General features: G+C 33.3%; 1 protein-coding gene across 5 annotated transcripts in view; it reads left to right on the top strand.

Annotated features, from left to right (window-relative positions):
* The first annotated feature begins 18 nt into the window (after positions 1-18).
* The window catches only part of LOC113523255 (deubiquitinase DESI2), a 28,590-nt gene continuing 16,487 nt past the window's right edge, over positions 19-12,121 (top strand). Inside the window, exons 1-2 of one of the 5 annotated variants that reach the window (XR_008252505.1) lie at positions 19-248; positions 696-859. Coding sequence is in view for 2 of the 5 variants with exons in the window: in XM_052891922.1 (XP_052747882.1) it covers positions 722-859 (138 nt within the window). In the remaining 3 variants the exon portion in view is untranslated. Of the gene's footprint in view, positions 249-695; positions 860-5,022; positions 5,253-12,121 lie in introns of those variants that run through there. The other 4 variants (XR_008252504.1, XM_052891922.1, XM_052891924.1 and 1 more) reach the window with 4 other exon arrangements.

The raw sequence follows: 12,121 nt of genomic DNA on the forward strand, positions 1-12,121 counted from the left end.
ACTATGGCAATTGGCAAATTACCAACCAAATGTCAGATTTGTCAAAAGTAATCAAAGCACGTTTAGGTTTATTGTGTTCATTTTTCGTATTTTAATATTAATTAGCGCTTTCTATTTCTTTTGGATTTAATATAGTTTTATAAAATAAAGGCTTCATCAATGATATTAAGATGATGAAGCTGATAATCTGAAAGGAGTCGTAATTTCTATGGAATACAATCACATAACACAGAAGGCAGATATTAGTAGTAAGTAGAGATAAAAACTATTATGTACTGTTCTGTAATTTAAGCATTTTAGATCATATGGTCTCTTAGAATGCGCGTGCTGTAATTGAATTCTTCGCGCCATTATTTTTGGTAATGTTTAACAATTTCATTTGCATACAATGATGATTGATTTGTTGATAATCCAATAGTATGATTTGTCATTTCTTAGTCGAGATCATCCCATTGCCATTGATGAGTGTAGTTTTTTTTTATATGACTAGACGTTTTTTGTTCGTTAGATAAACGTTTTTAATTTATTCCTGCAATGGAACAGCATTTTTTGGACTGTGAGGTATATTATCAATTAGACCAATAAAGTGGGTAGGCAGTTTTTTTTTTATTTCAATGATTGAAACAAAACAAATGTGTAATATTAATAAAATAATCGAGTGGATATAATGTGTTTACATTAGAATGTATTCACAGTCCACAGTTGAGAAGTATGTATAGAAATGAAGAGATGTGACGCATGCCGAATTCGTACTGAACGGAGGGTGTCGGAGAGCCGCCCCAGGGACACAGGGGACAGAGATCCTCTCATTGACTCCCCAATTGTCTCCCAGGAGGAGCCCTACGATAATCGTAACTTAGTAAGACCTATTCGTTATTGTAGTTAGCACATCTTCAGTTAAGTGCACTTTATTCCTATTGTGCACATTTATTTATTTCTGTGTAGTTACTTTTTTGTTGGTACTTGATACAGTGTAAAAATGTGTACAGTCTATGTTTGTGTTGGTTTTATAATGGTATGTAATCACAGTAAAAACACATCTATTTTATTATATGCAATAAAAACAAAATAAGTTTGTATTATAATTACAATATTGTTAATCACAAATTTATTATATATTTGTATATTACTGACTTTGTATATAATATGTACTTCTCAATGTACAACATAGTATTATTAAATATTGAGATATAAAACACAAAAAAAAAAAATTATATTCCAATATAAAAAATATTGTTAAATTTCTTAATAAAATGCTAATTGTCTTCTTAATCATGATGAAATAACAATTTTAACTAAAGATTCAAATAGAAGAAGATATTGGTAAATGAAATTCAACATATAAAATAATGTTTTAAAAGATTAAAATATGGTTTTCAATTTATGATTAATGGATACCTAGTTGACACTAAATCAAAGCCCATTTTTTATTAAAAATTATTCTAAAGCAATGTCATTGACATTTCAATAAATTAAATAAATGGGCTAGCCACTCAAATGTTTGTAATTGCAATGAGCTAATATCCTCAATGCTCAGTGCATTGTTGTGTGAATCTTAGTTTCATAATTTTTGTTAGTTCTTTAAAAAAAATATTAATTTTAATTTACAAAAATTTTAAAATTCTTCTGCTTTTGCGTCTTACAATTGAAATACAGCAATATTCAGTACCTTTTATTAAATATTTACAGCAAGTGTGAATCCTGTAAAATTTTGGTGGATCTTTCAACTGTACTTTCTACTTTTAGACCAGTTTATTTACCAGAGGGAGACTGTACAAAAGTCGTTTGCTTGGGTACCTCTGTCCCATTCGTGTTTCAACCGTAAAGCAGTTGTGTTTGCATGGCTGTGTTTGAAGGGTGGGATATGGCGTGAATTTACAGGGCACAGAGGAATAACACCCGAGTCCTCAGGAATGGCAACACATGGGGGGTATCATGGGCGAAACAGTATACTCTGTTATGTCCATGGTATTGCTCGTGTCTATAGGCGATGCTTACCACTTTCCATCAGGTGGGCCATCAGTTTATTTGCCATTCGAAGTTGTATAAAAAAAAAGACCCCAAAAAAATACCAAATTTCCTGAAGTATAGAAGGAATTGTTTTATAAAATACATTCAAGGCCAATCTTATCTAAAGACTCAATACCAAAAATGTTTACCAAAATTAAACAGAAAATGTATTTGCTGAAAATCACCCATATTATATTTAGTAATACACCCAGAAAATACAAAGAGACGTAATTATGAATACTAATGTTTGTATTGTGCGGGAATCGAACGCGCGACCTTCGGAAAATAAGGCGATGTGACAAACCGTTACACCACTGTAGGCGTCTCTATTCCTACTGTGTATTCTGAATTGACCATTGAAAGTGACCAAAATTATGGCCATAGCTCACTTAGTAATTCAAGTCACTACATAATGTGTCGTACTTAGGAGATACCTTTTGCGACCAAGGTTCAACCTTCACGTGATTCATCACGGAATATAAAGACTGTTATAAGTATTTGTAAAAATATTTAGTATGCATTATAATATACATATATATTATAATATCTAACCGCCATTGCCAACTTGCCTGCCAAACGTGGCAACTTTTTTTTATGCAACTTAGAATGGTAAACAAACTGACGGCCCACCTGATGGAAAGTGGTAACCGTCGCTTATAGACATGGGCAGTATCATGGACATAATAGAGTATACTGTTTCGCCCATGATTCTCCCCATGCGTTGTCATTCCTGAGGACTCGGGTGTTGATGACTCTATACCCTTTAAATTCACTGCCATATCCCACCTTTCAAACCGAAACACAGCCATGCAAACACAACTGCTTCACGATAAAAACACGATAGGGACAGAGGTGTTCAAGCAAACGACTTTTGTACAAAGTATCCCTCTGGTAGATAGACTATTACTAGTAGGTAGACTACGGGAAAAACCCCCTTTTTTAGAGAAGGCCTATCTTCAACAGTGGGCAGTTAATGGCTAATTTAAGTATAATATCTATTAAGCTGTAATATCCGTTATATCTATTTATTTATTTATATTTGTAAAGTTTCAAATGACAAGCGCCATTTTACGTTGTTTTCAGCCGATTTCAAAAAGAAGGAAGCTTTCAATTTGGTTATATTTTTTACCTCCTAACTACGTCATTTGTAAACCAATTAAAAAAAAATTGTTTTATTCAAAAGGATATACTTTCGAATTGGTCTCATAGAAACTTTATCAATATAGGTTCAGTAATTTAGTTTTTAAAATAACTGATTCCGCCACAATTGAAGTCGGGGATTTTTTCTGTAACAAATTTCGTTATGCGATATCTGCGCCAATCGTGGACCGATTTCTCATAATTCATTTTCAAATGAATCCAAAGTGTTTTAAAATCCTGAGTTAACCATTAGAATCCGTGATAATGATCGCATCATTCCATAATCAAACAAACCAATTTGTCAGAAAAATCCAGATCATTAGTACATTAGATAAAAACAGTTTTCATGGATAAAAATGGATCATAAACCATAAAATAGTTAATACCAGACTTTGTCAGATAATCTCGCTTTGTAATCAGACATGCCTATCTACGATAAATTACTACATACATACATACATATCTGTCACGCCTGTCTCCCGTTAGGATAGGCAGAAACTATGGAACGCTAAATGCTTCGATTCAAATAAATCTCTTTCGATTCTTCCACATTCATCAATCTTTTCATATACGCTCGCCGGTTACGGGTACTTTTAATTTGGCCTTTCTTCAGCACGTCGCCTATTTGGTCGACATGCGTCCGTCTAGGGCGGCCCCTACCGACATCTCCATTCATTCTTGCTCGATAAATCTCTTTCGTAATTATTCTTTCATCCATCCTCTCCAAATGGCCAAACTAACGCAACATTCCCTTTTCGAGTTTTGTCACTACATCGTCTTTCAGACCACACTTCTCTCTAATCACACTGTTTCTTATTCTATCTTTTAATGAATTATCACACATACTTCTCAAAGCTCTCATCTCATCTCTACAGCATTTATCTTACTTTCATGCTTCTTATAAATTATTGTAAACTTACTTTTTCATACGCTTCAATGTATTTCTGGTCGACATTATGGCACACAGTTCTATTTATAAATAATGTTTATGTTATAAGTAACTGAATCTGGGAATATTTTATTTTGAACCAGCTATTGTCTGTTGACGAGTAGAAATTTATGATTCTTTAGATAATTGTATGTAACGAAACTATATCCGGATTTTTAGCGTAACTTGGCTTACGAGTATTATTAAATGGATGATATGGAATGGTAACCCCGACGTGCTGACGGTCTACGCTGGCGGGGCACCAATGAGGGATGATAGATGAGAATGAAAAAGCAGGTCAGTTAGCCCATCGTGATGAATACATCTGGAATTCAGCATGATGGTTACCAGGGGGAACCATGTGTAGGTCGACCTGATAGGGTATATTGCTAGCAATGGAACTGGTAGTACGCATTAGTAACAATCCCTTCCCCTCCAAAGTTCAGTGGGCCAGTTTAATCCCATTCCTAACAATCCCTTTCCCCCTAGCTTACGAATAGGTGGTTTGGGGAAGGGACGACCTCTACGCAGTCCCGCTGGAGACAGTCTTGGTTAATTCATGGTGTATTGGTCATGATCCAACTGTTCAAAGTTCATTATCACCTATCACTAGTGCAGACGGTCGTCTATTTTAAAACTTTACATTTTTAATAAAGCCCAGACTTTTTTTACAGATTATTTCTCAGTTGAATGATACAAGTCTATAGTCTATAGGTGATAGTCTTGGTCTCATACAATTCTTTTTTTAATTTTTTTTTTTCTGTTATCGAATATATTTTTATTCGATTTCACGCTTCCGTTTGAAGTCAGTTAAAAATATCTTTCGTTACAGACGGTCAATGTGTCCGAAGTGACGGGTTATCACCAGTTAATTCATAAGGATTATCTTATCATTTCTATTGTCGGCTACACGGTGCTCTGAGCAATGTGTCAATATTACTCATTAAGACTCTCTCATGTTTGATGCCATCAAACAGTGTTGTAAAAAAACCGATCCGGGTCGGTTGTGTGTTTGTCGCTCATCTAGTCGCCTCGTTAGTTGTACCATGTCGTGTGTGCTCGATTTGAAAATGCTGGCTGACAGTTTTATTGTTTTTTAACTTTTAAATAAAATAATTAAGTGATAATGTGAATAATGAAAAAGAAAATAAAAATAACTACTCCGCCTAAGAAGGTAGTTAAACTATTGTTTTTTTTTTATACTATTATGATTTATAAGCGGCGATAATGAGGAGGAAAATAAAAAAACCAATGTAAGTACAGTCAGCAACTAAATTCGATAACTTGTGAATATTATTGTATCACTTTACAGTAAGAAAATAAATTGAATGTTTTATTAGTAATAAAACATTGTTTTATTACTATTGTTGCTGTCTGTACCTTTTGAAGATTACTTGATAGACTCATAGTGAATAATTTCAATAAGAATATTAATCTCGTATATAGTTAGTTATAATAAAACTTAAGGAAAATGTGAACAAACGTATAAATGACTGACCATAAAACAGTTGACTGATGCCAAATAGTAAGTCAAATCAAAAGTCGTTTAATTTAATGTATTGATTTGTTACTAATAGATAGATAGATAGATTCTCTGTCTTTCTCTCTCTCTCGAATACTTTATATTGTTTCCTCCAAAGATTACAATAGTAAACTTATTATAAATATAAACAATTACAAGAAATAACCACAATAAGAAAACAATGGGCAAATTTAATTTAAAATGTTTGTGTAATAATTTGAATAAAACAAAAAAAGGGGTAAAGAGGTTTGTTCAGGGTCGGCAATGCGCACGTAACGCCCCTGGTATTGCAGACGTTCAAAGGTTACGGTAACCGCTTGCCATCAGGTGGGCCGTATGCTGGTTTACCACCTAAGTGGTATAAAAATAAATTCATTTACCTTTTCATTAAGTTCTGTTCAAACAGACTATAGTATAAAATACAATCGCTGCCCGCGTCAGTCTGTTTCTCCGCTTACGTTTAAACCACGCAGCGGATTTGATATGGGGTTCACTCTCATTAAAATATTTTTTTTTATGAAAAGTTCGTACATACAATATATCCTAATGGGGAGAAAGGGATTGTTAGCAACGGAGTTTGACAGCTCCATTGCTAGCAATATGCCCTATTAGGTCGACCTCCACGTGGTTCCCCCTGGAAACCATCGTGAACAATTCTTGTTGAATTCGTCACGATGGGCTAACTGACCTGCTTCATCCTCACCTATCATCCTTCACTGGTGCCCCGCCGGTGTATACCGAGAGCGCGGGTGGGGATACCATTCCATTATTACCCATTAAAAAAAATATCCTAATGTATACACATGCGAAGTCGGGGTAAATAGGTAGATCGATAATCATTATAATGAGGAATGATTGGATTTTTTGTTACATCTCAAAAAAATACTTAACCTATTTTTTTTTAATTTTTCACCTATAGAAAGTTAGCAATATGGTTGAATTTTGTTTAATAAAAAAAACCGTACGAAGCCCAGGCGGGTAGCTTGTTTATTATAAAAATACATTATAATTGTTATCAGTCGTTAGTCATCCATTTCATAAATTATAACTAGTAAATATTATTACAAGATTTCCTTATAAAATAAAATCCTGTTTCCTGTTATTAGATGCTTACTCCGTTAACTCATAAACCATTATATATGCATTGTGTATGTGTGTGTACCTATAATATTATTTATTTGTATGTGTACCTAAAATATTGTGCATGACTATAATGTTGCTGTCTTTTACGTGTACGTTCATACATACAAAAGTAATATTTGGACTTAATAACTCAATTTATACTTAAAAATGTAAGACATTAAAAATTACTAATATTTATTTATTTATTTATTCTTTATACACAAAAAAAAAGCTTTGTACAAGTGGCGAGCTTAATGCCATGGCATTCTCCATCAACTAGCTGTTAGATAAAAAAAGAAAGCGTATGAAAAGCAGATGTGGTGAAAAATATATTTATAGTGACATACTGAAATAATTATACATAATAATACGTAAAAAATACACATAAACACTACTTTTACTAATATATATAAAATATAAAAATATAAATAATATATATAAGTTAATGGTTAAATAAAGCAAAGATTAATCAGCATTTTTTTTTATCGCAACTAACCATCTCTTTCTCACCGTTTTAGCAATGTTGCAAATATGCAGTACTGAATTCATCTTAGGTTACATTCTATGTTCTTAGAATTGTTCACTGGACATGCCTACTCAAATTTCACAGAGAACAATAAAGGGAATGTTTTTACATACTTACATTTCAGAATGCATTTTATCTGGAATGATTTGTTTAGAGAATGCATTTCATTAACTATGTACTTGTATTACATTACGTTAAATGTACAGCAGGTATCAAAACTATCGTGTGGTCTACCATGAAACGAAATTCCAATTTTTCGAGTACAACTTCGTGTTTTTGTTTAACAAGTAAATCGGCCCAGTAAATTAAACATTTCTTTCGTCTTAAATCCTACTATAATAGTTCAAAGGAAGGATATTTTAATATTTTTAAAATTTTTAAATGATATTTATTATATAACTTTACCATGAATTAATCTGTGTTTCGTGCAGCCTCGAAATTTCGGATAATAAATGAATGAGTATATTTTATTTCCATTATACAATATAGGGAATAAGCAATACGAGTACAATAAATTGTGTAATCTCGTTTATGTATTTTCGTTTTGTTTTTTTGTTTTATATGTTTTGTTTTATCTTTTTAAATATGTACCAGTAGCTAATGTTATTTGTGCGCTGTAAATGAAGCAAATAAATTATTTATTTTTTATTTATTTATTTAACTCTTTATTGCATCATAAATAAAAATATACAATGACAAGTGAATAATTCAAGTGAAATACAGTAACATAAATATTACATAAAGACATAACATAAAAATTATATATCTATCTATCTAATAAATGTAATAACACAGTTGTATAAGTACAGTAAGGCGGTAAACGTGGTAGGCCCTCAAGTCGTGTCTTACATCCTAACATACAAATAATTGTTATTAAATGATTATTGCCAGCGATATAAACTGTCACATCGTCCTCGCATTCTCCCTGGAAACTATCGTGGTCAATTATATTTTATTTCATTAAGATGAGGTAACTGATCTATTTTTATCTTCAGTTATCAGTATTCACTCCCTGGTGCCTCGCCAGCGTATATCAATAGCGCTGGCGGGGTTACCATTCCATTTTCATCCCATTAACAAAAAAAACTTATAGATCTTTTAATGTTTTAACTATTAATTAATTTTAACTATTTCCTTATTATTTATAACTATTTCCTTCCCCATATAATTAACCAACTTTAAAAAGGAGTTTCTCAATTTGATCGTTTTTTTTTTATTTTTGTTACCTCATAACTCGAAAAGCTTGGATTTTTTTTCTGAAAGGATTTACTTACAGATTGGTCCCATAGAAATGTTATAATGTAAAAATCGGTACAGCAGTTTAGTTTTGAAACCAAAATATCTGGTTTTGCAACAATTGCAGTGTTTTATTTGAACGTAAATAATAATTAAATTTATATTTCAAAACCAAACGGCTCGGAGAGGAGAGCAGATTTTGATCACATTTAAAACAGAATTTTAAGTTATTGTAATAAGGTTTATTTTTACATTTCACTTTTTTAATCGACTGTCGAGCGTTGTCATATAACAAAAGATGTGAGATGTAAAAATAAAGTTCATTCAATAATCAACTCTATTTTAAACGCGACCTCTTCTCTCCGAGCCGGTCTATGTGAACGGATACGAAACCCAACGAACATACTTGACCCCACGCAGTGTAAGACTGTAAGTGTGACACACATGTAGCCAATTAATACCAATTAGCGCGAAATTAATAAAAGAAAACCGACTAAACTTAATCATCGTCATCATATTATCAACCGTTAACCGTCCACTGCTGAACTTAGGCTTCCACCTTGGGATTTACCAGTTGCCAGGTTTGGCAGACGGGTTGAATATCGCAGTTAGGGTTTGGTGATGTTTTCAGAGGGACGCTGCTGCCTGTCCTTCGACCATTAAGTTCCCTTAGTCGCCTCTTACGATACTCACATGAAAAGAAGGCGTGGCCCATTCTATGCCGGAACCACATGGCCAACAAATTTAATAATGTTTCGTGAATGCTAAATTGGAGACAGTGTGTTGTGGTTGTTTGCATTACATTAGGTTCTAACATATCTCCAACCTTTCTCACAATAGGCTTGAACTATATAGATAACATTTTTATTTTATTACACAGCTTATCTGTACAGGGAGCTTATTAAGAATTAAATTTGTCACCAGTGACCAAAATTCAGGTAATGAGTAAGCAACTGTAAAGAAAGTTACTCACGACATTGCAGGATCAGTGTTTAATCCTTCTTGAAGAACCCCAATTCAACTCTACTCCTTAGAGTAGAGTTGAATTCGCCATGTCTTCTGTTTGTAACTTGATTTTTTATTAAACTGTTTTAAGAACTAGAGTTTTGGAGTGTCTATCTTCCCTTGTATTGCAGAAGTTCAGGGACAGATTTAGCTATTTCACTGCCATTACATGCAGACATAATATCTGCCGCCTTTGACAATCAAGTGATATCTCTTTTTTTTTTATAACGAAAAGGCAAACGAACATACGGCTCACCTGTAAGTTACTACCGCTGCCCATGATCACTAGCATGAAAAGCACTGTAGATGTGCTGCCGGCATTTTAAAAAGGAATATGCTCTTTTCTTGAAGGTTATGTTGTCGTGTCGGTTCGGAAATACTGCTGTTAGAAGTTGATTCCGAAGAGTGGTTGTGCGTGGAAGAAAGTGCCTTGAAAAACGCACGGTGGAAAACTGCTAGTTATCCCGATGGTTGCGATGAAACTTTAGTTTGTGGCGGGTTGTATCTACTCACTCCCTTATTCTTAAAAACGACAAACCTCTCACATAAACCTATTTTAGTTGTTTTGTCCTTCTCTTCCGCACTGAATTCTCAATTTAAAAGACGGTGACAAAATATTTTAATAGTAAAAATAGATTTGTAGGACGTTTCAGTTTTTATGAAAGTTTAATAAATTGGCTATAAAAAAACAACGAATGACGCAGTTGCATGTGATATAAACGAAATGCTTTCACTTTTTAGTTGTTAGCCGTCCTCCGTACCTATGTTGCTACCCATTTTTGGCTCTCTGAGCAATAACCCGGTTCGATCCTTCCCTCTGTGGGGTTACTCTTGAAATAAATTCCAATAAATCGATATTAAAATTGAGACGTTTCGAATTGCAACACTAGCTACATAATGTATTCATATTGTTCTGATAGATGCATATTAGTGTAACTTGCCAATGCAAACCATTGTAAATTGATCTCAATTATAACCTTATTCCTAACTATTGTTTCATGAGTGCAGTATAGAATTGTCATTGGCAATAGATTGGATTGATATTGGTATTAGATTCAAGAGTAGACCTACTGGTTTGGCCCTGAAAAGTCTACCGTGAATTTAGCTTCGCGAAAAAAAAAGAATCGCATATTGTGGTCATCCATTTTTTATTGTTACGGCATACATCCAATTACAATCCAATTACGTCCCGGCTTCGCACGGGTGGACATTTTTACAACATTTTAAAAAGTAGTTATTGTGACATAACGATAATAGTTGGACATACAGTATTGCGAAGTTTTTTGTAGTTGTTGATATTTTCTTCAATATTGTAGAACATACTTTTGTTCTATCACCAATAGTTTCTGCAGCGCACGCGACGAAAGATATTTTATAGCATTTTTTTACGCCTTGAGTTACGTTACTAGAGTTTTAGTAAGGATCCCTAATCTTTTCTAAAAATAAATGTAGCCTATGTTACTAAGGTGAATGTAGCTTTCTAAAGGTGAAAAAATTTTGAAATCGGCTGAGTAATTTTTGAGTCTCTTCATTACACACAAAAATACAAAAAAAAAAAAAAAAATTTTTCCTCTTTATAATATTCGTGTAGATATTTATTTTATTGCAGAATGTTGAAGATATAAATAAATTATATACAATGTAATGAGCCACAAACTCGTAATTTAACGCGATAACCCTCTGGGCATATCATACCGGGAGGCGGTACGTAAATAATTAAAAAAATCCACTTGAGTTTTGCAACGTAATTTTGATGCCCAAAATAATTATGGTTAAACTCTTTTTTAAATACTTTCTACGAGTATTTTATACAGGATGGAAAGGATAGGTTGGCAAAAACAAAAACAGCTGATTCAGGTGAATGATCCGAGTCAAATGGCAGATTATTTTCCCGCCGGAAATGCGTCATAGCCATATAATTTTAATAAAATAATTAAACTTTGTTATATTGCTACTTTTTGGTATTTTGTAGTATTTCACTACAAAATATATATTTTTTTATATTATGACATAATATCATATAGATTATATGATTTTAAATGACAAAAAAAAAATAATTTATATATTTCCTGGAAAGAATTTCCACTGGTTTTTATTTTCAGCCCAGAATAATGGTCCGAATTCACTGTTTCAGTTTTTGCCATCCTGTCCCGTATACCCTATACAAATTTTACGTAAATATGTCGAACTTATATAAATGTATAAATATACACGGACGTAAGATCTTATAGATGAAGTTTTTTTTTATGGGTGAAAATGGTATGGTAACCCCGCCTGCGCTAACGGGATACCCTACCGGTGCACCAGTGAAGGGTGATTGATGAGAATGAAAACAGGCCAGTTAGCCCATCATGATGAATTCATCAGAAATTAACCATGATAGTTTCCAGGGAGAATCGCAAAGAGGTCGACCTGGTCGGGTATATTGCTAGCAATGGGATTCTCAGTCTCCATTACTAACAATCCCTTTCCCCCCTGTAGATGAAGTAGATGAGGAATTTTTCACCCAGGTCAAGTCAAGTGTCGTCTTAAACGTTTAGACGGCCCTGTTAGAGACCAAACCAATTTGTTCTGGTTAAAATGTATACCGTATTATTATTGTCTCACCTTGAAAACTGGTCGGTAACTTAAC

Source organism: Galleria mellonella, unplaced genomic scaffold (assembly GCF_026898425.1).
Source record: "Galleria mellonella isolate WM207_F2 unplaced genomic scaffold, CSIRO_AGI_GalMel_v1 utg146, whole genome shotgun sequence".
Taxonomy (NCBI): domain Eukaryota; kingdom Metazoa; phylum Arthropoda; class Insecta; order Lepidoptera; family Pyralidae; genus Galleria; species Galleria mellonella.